At 35.8% G+C, this 9,911-nt stretch overlaps 1 protein-coding gene across 1 annotated transcript; it reads right to left on the reverse strand.

The window, feature by feature from the left end:
* Window positions 1-5,261: 5,261 nt before the first annotated feature.
* LOC110745425 (ent-kaurene synthase-like 1) lies at window positions 5,262-9,125 on the reverse strand. Its single transcript, XM_021945508.2, has 12 exons — window positions 8,849-9,125; window positions 8,594-8,774; window positions 8,255-8,469; window positions 8,043-8,163; window positions 7,820-7,917; window positions 7,513-7,739; window positions 7,304-7,416; window positions 7,078-7,176; window positions 6,717-6,932; window positions 6,446-6,587; window positions 6,074-6,319; window positions 5,262-5,983 (listed from the first exon to the last, which is right to left on the reverse strand). The coding sequence occupies exons 1-12, from the start codon at window positions 9,096-9,098 to the stop codon at window positions 5,678-5,680; spliced, it is 2,214 nt and encodes a 737-aa protein (XP_021801200.2). The 5' UTR covers window positions 9,099-9,125; the 3' UTR covers window positions 5,262-5,677.
* Between the last annotated feature and the right edge of the window lie 786 nt (window positions 9,126-9,911).

Genomic DNA, 9,911 nt, shown 5'->3' on the forward strand with positions numbered 1-9,911 from the left:
ATTATCTTTAGAAAATGATTATTTCGAAAAACAATTTTTAGCCAATATTTTTACATAAAACAATTTTTCATATATGAAATGAATGCATGAAGGCACCTAAGGTCAATCTAGGTAAAAAGCCTTAGATGTTCAATCCAGAAAGAGTTTTACAAGAATAACCTAACTCTTACATATTGAAGAAATATTTGCTTGAATAAGCTCCCCCTAAGATAGTACTCATAAGGGTCCAAAGTTTGAGAGCTAGAGCCCAAAAGAAATAATGCAAATAAAGCTCAAAATCAAAATGACGTAAATGCTTTAAAATGAGCAAGATTGCGCTAATATATGTCATCTCTTACGTCGAATAGGACAAGACGCCTTGGGAGGCGAAGAGGATTATGCTAATTTTTTTGTTTTATTATCACATTCTTAGATATATTTTTTGTTTATTGCAGTGTGTGTCTATTTTTTGAAGTTGAAGCATTTCTTTTTGATAATGAACATGAGTATTTTATATGGTTTTATCTATTTTGTATAAATAAATAAAAATTAACCTTTTACATGCTAAACCCCGGAATGAAAATTCCTGGATCCGCCACTAAGCGTAACCATTGCAAGGCTATCTATTGCATGCAGACATTCCCATCCACAATTGAGGCCAACAATGCACATGGTTTCTCAGGTGTTGTCGCTCCAAACTGCTTCTTCCTGTGGAGGACCAGACGATATTACACTTGAATAACTCATTACGATCTGAATTGCGTGTGACATATTGTAGTCATTTGAGTATTCCTTTTCGTGTATCAACTTTAGCATGTGTATTGTTTTTCAGCTTGGTTAAAACCTTCTCCTATCCTTTCATACATAGTACTGAGTTCCATTTTGTACCAGAAGTAAACTGGTTTGACCAGATTATCCTATTTATTACCACCTTATATAGAAAATTCACATCACAAATTTTAATTTCTAAGACTAAAGCTTGTGCTGAATTTAATTTGGCTGATGACTAACGCAGTCCATATAACGATGCAATCGATGCATTTAAATATGTTCTGCTCTACCAATTAGAATTCATAAACTAGCAATCTCGTTCAATGACTTTGATTGATGAATATTCAGTCATTCAACAAATTGCTTGGACATTTGAAATATATGGAAAAGTACTAAAACATGTGTTTTTGTTGTGCTGTGTTTTTGCATGATCATAGAATATGTAAGCAAGTAAAGTGGCCATGGCCAATAAAGAAAGGAGAGGCAAAAAACTTATACAGCCTAAAAGAACAACCATACAGAGAACTATAAGATGACCTAAGATTATACTCCCTTCAAGGTCGATCAACAAGATCCATATTTCCATAAGCACCAAATCACCCCTATTTCCGTTCCAGTTTATGATTGGTAAAGAACAGTTATATATTGTTGTTGGTGGTACAGTCCGCACACTCAACCCCTTCCAGCGCCGGGCGGCTTTGTACCTGGGTCTATGGACGTTTCATGGTTAACAATCTTCATCCTCGAAAACTCCGTATCGATCTTCTCTTCTGAAATGAGAATACAAAACTTTATTAATAACTAATCATGCTAAACAATTTATCAATGTACACACACATATATAGGGCGCTCCTAAAGAGAGATTTCTTTTGTTTTCAGAAAATTGGAATCTCTTGTGACGCCTTCAATAATCTAAACCATTTCAGTCTCTATTTAACTATTTGGGAAAGAGACTAACTGGTTTCTGAAAATTGGGAAACTCCGGCAAACACAACTTTGGATGAGAACAACAGCAATAGGATGAAGAGACTCATGTAAACAGCATTGGCCTTGGGAACCATTTTTTATGATAGCCAGGTATAAGTTTCCCTCCTCCTTTCTCAATCCCACACCCCCAACTTATATTATATATATTGCTTGCCAGTAAACACCCACATATAAGGGAAATTAATTACAATTAATATGGAAATCCTTGGTATGCAAGGAAAGTCACAAGTCACGACAACACTCCCAGTCCCACATCCACCTTCCTTGTATTATATGTATAATGGAAGTAAACACCTTTCCCAATCCCACACCCAGCTTCCTTATATATAATGGGAGAAGACATCACATAAGTTGTAGTTATTTCCACTGATTAGTTATCTGAACAAAAGTCAATTGGTACATACTAGTGTTAAATTATTTCATTATGAAAGGTATCGATGTGACTAAACGTGGAACCACTGCCTTATACTATTGTATTTGGTAAAGTTTCTGACGTTGTATTTTACATTATTTAACAGCAGAAACAAAGAATGGACAAAAGTAAACTCTTCTATCAATTTCATCAGTTAAATTCAACAAGAAAATTCAAACTTTCCATCTAAATTTATGAATAATTGTAAGAGGATGATATCCAAACAGCCTTATATTAATGGGTGGTCAAGTCTCAACCATAAAAACTTGTGGATCATTGGATCTATTGCGGAAAGAGAAACAGGGCATGTAGAATAATAGCTATGAACAAAGCCATCAACTATTACATTAGACTTATTTATAGACTTTACAAGACTTGGGTACCAAGGTTACTTGGTCTAATAGTAAACTAATTATCTATAAAATTACACATAAATAATAAAAGATATCCTAAAACTAGGGGTCTACAACATCCAATCCAATCTGCTCAAACTAACCGATCCAATCCATTCTGCTCAAACTAACCGATCCAATCCATTCTGCTCAAACTAACTGATCCAATCCAATCCAATCCAATTTCAATTGATTTCAATTATTTGGCCGATTAAATTAGATCCATAATTTTCAAAACCGACATGACTAGATCAGATGACGGATTTGCTTATGAAAATCCAATCCAATCCAATCCAATATAGTTAGTTTAATGCTTATTTTGCTCTCGTAGGTATTTGTAGTTTTTTTTTTTTTTTTTTTTTTTTTTTTGATTAAAGGCCAAAGGCCAATGACTTTATTCCTCAGTAGAATGTAAAGAACGCAAATCATTCTGAAGGTAAGAGTGAAGCCAGCTAGGCCCCTCTTCCATCCAGTAACATGTTTCATTACAAGATAAAGCAAATTTGGCTAATTGGTGAGCCACAAAATTACATGTTTGATTAATTAAATCTAAGGATAAATGTTTAATATTTCATTATTGTCTTTTTCAATTATCAAACCGATCATTCAATCCAATCCAATATCAATTGGATCAGATCAGATTGGATTTAAACATCTAATAAGATTGGATCGGATTGATAAAATTAAAATCCAATCTATATTAGATCGGATGCGGATTGACTAAATTATATTGGTTTCGAACCGACGTACACCTCTACCTAAAACTACCTAAATAAGAAAATAACAATATCTCATGGAATAACTAATTAAACAATAAATATATATCTTGATCTACCCCATATGCTCCAGCATCAAAGCCACTTATAAGATATAATATATTTGGAGAGAACTATAAGATATAATCTAAGGGTCCATTTGGATGGAAGTATTTTAAAGTTAAGGATTTAATGCCATTATAATTAAGGTTAAACCAATACTAAATGATTTTTTTTTTTTTTTTAATACAATCAATAGTCTAAACTACAATGAGGAGGGTTGTTTCTCACACACACTATCAAGTGTCATAGGGGTTCGAACCTGAGATTACCAGTTTGCAAATCAATGCCCTTTTTCACTGAGTTAAACCTCGTTGGCAGGTTAAATTATAAGATTACACTACTACAATTATGTATCCCAAGAGTTGAATGAGAAAGAAATAATTAAGAAAAAAAATGTATTCCACATGACTCTTTCCTTCCATTTTAATGGAATTTCAATTTTTTAGGTTAAAATTTTTAGAAAATCATGAATGTATAAACAAAAATAAAATCAAGAAAAATTAACCACAAAAGAAAAAGGGTTAAATCATTTTAAAACAATTTAATAAAGTTGGGGATTTAAAGTTTGAATCTTTATCGTTGGAGAGAAAAAAATGTTTGAGTCCAGGCATATAGTTGTATTTGGAAGTGAAAATTTTGAATTTATAGGCCCATTTGCATTGGAGATCGCCTAAGGAAGAAGCTTCAATTAGCCAATACCTACAACAATCAAGGATGTCAAGCAAGAGCTCACCAACCTAAATCAACTAAGGTGCCCAATTAGCACTGTTACAATTCACCGGCAATGATGGGGTCATCATCAGTTACTGCATTTACCGTCTTCATATCATGTGCAGTGAATCGCTCTCCATCATGCTTTGTATAAAATTGGTGTGAAAAACACTTTCCTCATATTCCAAAACAAATCCTTACAGTCCTATAAAATTCAAATGCAATCATATACAATACATGCCAAATTTGAGAAGGGTCAGACAGTAGATGTTTCAAATATATAATATACGAATGTTTTTTAATTTATCCCGTTCCCGGGACCACCTGAAAGCGCCACCTGGTTTTGAATTTTCTTTGCCAGGTTAATATTATTCATCTTCAGAAGCTCTTTACCTTTGTTCTCTTCTGCAATGACAATAAAAAAAACTTGATTAATAATCAATCATGATAAAACAATTGATAAATGTATACATACATATACATACATGGCCCTTCCAGAGAGAGATTTCTATTGTTTCCAGAAAATGAGGGCCCCATTTGGCATTGTAATTCAATAATATATATACACACATACATATATGTATGTTCGTGTTCAACAAAACTTCATTGTTTATCGAAAAAGTCTCACATTGGAGAATACATAATAATTTACAATTCAAATATAGTTTTGTCCACTGTTAATTACACTGATGCTTTTTGTGATAAAACCTCATACATCGTCGTCAGGCCTTTTCTCTCTTAGGTGGTTGAAGTGGAGAGACAATAGCGCTGGAGATCTGGACTCCTCTTTAATAGAGGTGGTCCCCACATAGGTAGGGCCTATAAATAGTAGACCGTCCAATTTAAAAATAAAATCAATCGATCAAAGGAGTTACAAAGTGGGAGGGTGTTACTCTCACTTGTGCAAAACGTCTGTCTTTCGTCTCTCACTACCCAGGACTGTTCGCCTTATCATGATTCATGATTCATGACGGCTGTTTGGTCCCTCTTTTGCTGCTTTACTTAGCTTTTCTTTTTTCATTTGGTTTGTTTGTGGTGTGACTAGTCCGGGTTGTCTAGCCCGTGCGTTTGCAATTATATTTTTTTGGGTGTGTTCTTTTGTGCTTGATAATTATATGATTGATTTTCCACACTTGACTAATATAAGAGAATGACTCATTAAGCTTAACTGATTTGGGTGATAAACTTGATGAAAAACAACATAATCTAAATTGATTGATAATTCAACCTAACCCAACAATCCTAGAAAGCACCAAGTTATTTATCAGTGGATTATGCATGATATCTTGTCTATGATATCACTGAGACAACCTTCTGCATACTACTGTTAAGCTGGTCCATCACAAAAGGTGTTGGTGTTATTAGCTGTGACTCAGACAAACGGGGCTGAATTCAATTTGCCTGACGGCTGACGGCTGACGCAGTCCATGTAATGATTCAATCGATGCATTTGAATATGCTCTGCTCTACCAATTAGAATTCATAAACTAGCAATCTAAGATTGTTTTCCGTCCAAACTTGATCAACCACATCCACGTTTCCATACTGTTTTATGTATCTCTTTGCTGCTTGCAACTTCAATTCAAATGCCATTTATTTACTTTTACTTACAATTCACTGAGAATGATGGGTTCCTCAGTTACTGCACTTACACTTTGCATCATCTCATGTGCACTGAATCCATCATCTTTGGCATAAAAAAAGTGCAGCACTTTGCTCATGTTCCAAACCAAATCCTTGCAAGCCCTTGGTACTATGCTACCCGTCTCCTGTAAAACTAATCGTAGCAGCTCTCCCCTCTTACTTTTTATAATACTATTTATCTCATTGATGGCCTCTTCTTCAGTAACGACACCGTTCGCATGAATCATGGTCAACGATAGAGCATTTAGCTTCCCTTCAGCAGAATCCCTCTGCAACACAGCCAGGAGTTATGAGTTAACGATAACAAATTGGATACTAGTTTTTCTTTTCGAAAGAATAATGTGGGGGATATTGTCTACCTTGAAGCCTTGGATATCATTCAGAAGACGTCCACAGGTGCTCATGAGTCTATACTGCTCATGCAATTCGGAACTTCCTACAACCTCCTCTGAAAGCTCATGCCCAACAAAATAGAGAGCTGGAAGGACAATTGGTCCAATGCCAATTGATATATATCCGTTTGTCATATACTCCTCCATTGTTGGCACCGACTTGTTTCTCAACCACTCAGCTTCCTTCAGCCCAGACTTGAGCAAATCCAACCACTGAAAATCAGACATAGCTCATTTCATCCCTAGTTAAATGAATAAAAACAAGTTGAACTTGATAAAAGAAGCTGTTGACGAAGACATAGTGCTTTTAGAAAGGAAAATTGAAAGATTTTAACTTACAGTCTCAATTATGTCACTTGTCACACTGCGTCCTTGTCGTGCGAATGCCTTGACTCCAATCTCATTAATTGTGTTCTTAAGTGCTGAAAATATAATTTCAACATGCTCGGAACAACAATCAACGCTCACATTCACATCCCACCTGAGGTTCAGACACAAGGAACTTTAGGCCCTCAATGCCAGAAAAACAAAATAAGGAGCACAAGCATAAATTGCTGACCAACAAATTGATCCAATGGAAATAAGAAAGGAATGGGAACAGGAAACGTACTTCTCGATCAATTGTATAAGGTTTACCAGCTCTTCTTGAGAACCTCCAGCGTCAGTGAAATCATCAACCACAGTTGTAAGCACTCCATTTTTGGCCCATGACATGCGGGCATCTGATAGTTCAGGAGGGAAAAGGTTTGCAGCAGCAGAGAAGTAACAGTAGGCCTGTTTCTGCCTAGAAAACTTTAGCTTGTCTAATCTGTTCTCCACAACCCACCTGCTTAGATGGATGGACATCGTAAATAATCAAACAAAATAAAATAGAGATATTCTGAATTGCCTTAAAACAACGAAAGCAACCACCTCCACGACCTGCATTTCCCTTGTTTCAATTGAAATCAAGGTCAAGTGGATATATCTACCTTGCAAGATGGTTGAGCTCTTTATGGTGTATAGACTGGCAAATGTTGAAGTCTTCCACTGCCAGTTTTAGAAAATCTTCATTTCCAATATTCAAACAACTAGCATGAGAGTACAAGGATAAATAAGTAATCTACATTGATCACTCATAATAATTTGGCAGAAATCAAATTCTTCTTAAAATAGAGGGAGAAGAAGAGAGAGACAGGAGAAATACTAGAGGTTTACCTATAAGATGATTTTAAAATTCTTGTACTCTCTGTGTTGTAAGATTTTATTGCTCTCCTGCTTGATAACCGGCCCAAACTTGCGTAGAAAGGAAACTTAAGAGCATCATCCACCTTCAAATAATCAAAAGGTGATATTTGAGGGAATTACCTTGTGATTATAAAAAGCTACATCACCAGATCAACAACAGAGACTTATCACAAAATTACCTCCAGGCCAATATGCTTATTGAGTCTACGAGCCTGAGTTAAAGTATTGGATAACTCCTGTTTCAGGAAATGACTCATCCAGTTATTTTGTTTCTCAAGAACCGATTCATCTGGATGTATGATGATTTCTGAAGCCTTAAAAAATTCTAAGGCAGCACTAATGTCCTTCATATACCCCCCAAGGGAATTGAAGAAACGATCTTCTGAAAATTGACTTATTAATGGATCTGCAAGACAGCATAAATCAACTGAACATTTCTTGCCAAAACAAAGTCCTACACACTAAGGCACCTAAACCGACAAATACCTGCAGAAATATCATATCCATGAACACGTAAGAGTCGAAATGCCATTGCACAGGTGGCAGCATCTGAAAATATATCTTCCTCCCCCTGCTGCCAGCATCTGTTTATTGGATAATGTCATGCTTTCCCATGGAAGAGAGCTACAATCTGTCTAAACTTAATGTTTCACAAAAGCTAAAGCCAAGCACACCATTTACTGGTGCATACATGTATAGGAAACATTACCTGTATGTTTCATCCAGTACACTTCTTATTTCCTCCCTGAAATGTCGATCAATACCCAAACTTTCAAGACTGGCAACCATAGAAAGACGAGCATAGTTATCCAGAGGATAAACCGTTGGAACTGAAAGGGGTAATCGAAAATAATCGATTAAACTTCAACCTAATATAATAAACACGCCTAGAAAATTAATGGTAAGTACTGAGTGAAGAACCTGCATTGCCACACTTCTCTAAGAGTGCACGTAGGTACTTAAGACAATCAGTATTCTTAAGTTGAGTAAAAGCAGCAGCTGTGGTCGATGGCGAATTAAACAAGGACCCGTTCTTCTTTTGGTACTTCATGACCAACTCCCAATCCTGTGAGCCAAGTCCTTCTGAAATATATGCTAAGAAGGTTCTCCACCCCTCTGAGTTGCTTCCATAGCCTCTAAAATATTTCGAACAGAGATTTTTCACTTAACAATTTCAGTGCATTCCGTTTGTTGTAACGAGCATATGAACTAGACTCTACTGTTGTATATATCTGTTCCTCTAAAGAAAACAAGACATACCTTTTAAGCTCAAAGTCTCTTCTGTGAAATAAAGCATCTAGGGTTGGTGCTCCTAGGGGAAGATACATATCGAAATTCATTGCAGATTCAATCATGGCAGGAAATATTATATTAAATCCAACAGGAGATTGTTGCTCTTCATCGGTAGCTGAAGCTAAATTTGATTCAATAAAACGTAGCCCTAAAAGAACAAGAGAGGCGTTCATTAGTACAGCATGAAGGAAACTAAGCATGAAGCAAGAGCAACACATATACCCTTGTTAATTTGTTCTTCGCCAACACTCCACCGCTTTAGTGCAAGGATACATGCTAAGGTAGATAAGAGAGCATCTTTGATTAACAAGGGATGAAACTTTGGACCCCATGAGCCATCATGGAGTTGATTTGCCAACAACCAATTTACACATTCAGGGAAAAAAGGGTCCTTTGAAGAATTTGGAGAAGGGACCATTGCCACCCAAGCAGTGTCATATGATGAAACAGAGAGATCAACCTTTTTGAACATCTTCTTTATTCTTTCTTTGGTCCCCTCAAAATTCTGATTAAACTAAAAAAAAACACTTTTTGACATTGTTAACAATATAAAGAGTATAAAGGAAATAATAGAACTAGTGAGGGATAGTCTTACGAAAACAGAGGTATTGCTCTCTGCTGCCCCATTTAGTCTCGGAACTGTTGAAGCTGCTTGTGGCAATAAATTTTTCCCGGATTATTAAAGAAAGTACATCTTAAAGAGCAGAAATCCAATCCAGGTAACCCAAAAAATAATGTTCTTACATTATAGACAAAAACTGAGATAGTAAGAATTAATACCAAACAGTTGAGAGAACTCTGATTATATGCTATGCTTATACCTCTTATAGGCTACATGCTAATAGAATTTCATATTTGTGGCAATCCAATCATTGAAAACAAAAAAAATTAACCTTATCTTCCACTTTTCAGAGGTTTCCACGAGTTAAATCTTGAATTTAGATGTCCTTAGACACCTTAGACTTCCAATTTCTCTTAAAACCACCTTAGACACCCGAGACACTAATAACTCAAAATATGAATTTAGGAAGTTATGCACAGAAAATTTTCAGTATCGGAGCATCAATGACAAAAACTTATCAAGACAACAGAGGATTAAGCATTCAATCAAAAGACGCAATCCAGGAAAACCATGCATAAACCCAAAAAAAAATAAAATTAAAAAGAATATGGCTAGAGAGAGAGAGAGAGAGACCTGAGGGGGGAAAGGTGGAACACCTAAGATTGTTAAGGTGGGAGAAAGACATGGTTGATGGTTGCACAAAATGAACAAAGAGAGTGACAG

Source organism: Prunus avium, chromosome 4 (genome assembly GCF_965620075.1).
Source record: "Prunus avium chromosome 4, drPruAviu1.hap1.1, whole genome shotgun sequence".
In the NCBI taxonomy this organism is placed as follows: Eukaryota; Viridiplantae; Streptophyta; class Magnoliopsida; order Rosales; family Rosaceae; genus Prunus; species Prunus avium.

What these genes read in the sequence shown, in the direction of transcription:
- LOC110745425 (XM_021945508.2), bottom strand. Translation starts at nt 9,098, where the DNA reads ATGTTCAAAAAGGTTGATCTCTCTGTTTCATCATATGACACTGCTTGG. An exon ending in CGAAGAACAAATTAACAAGG is followed by an intron (nt 8,775 to 8,848) that starts GTATATGTGTTG and finishes TTGTTCTTTTAG; the next exon opens with GGCTACGTTTTATTGAATCA. An exon ending in GAGCTCAACCATCTTGCAAG is followed by an intron (nt 6,933 to 7,077) that starts GTAGATATATCC and finishes CCATCTAAGCAG; the next exon opens with GTGGGTTGTGGAGAACAGAT.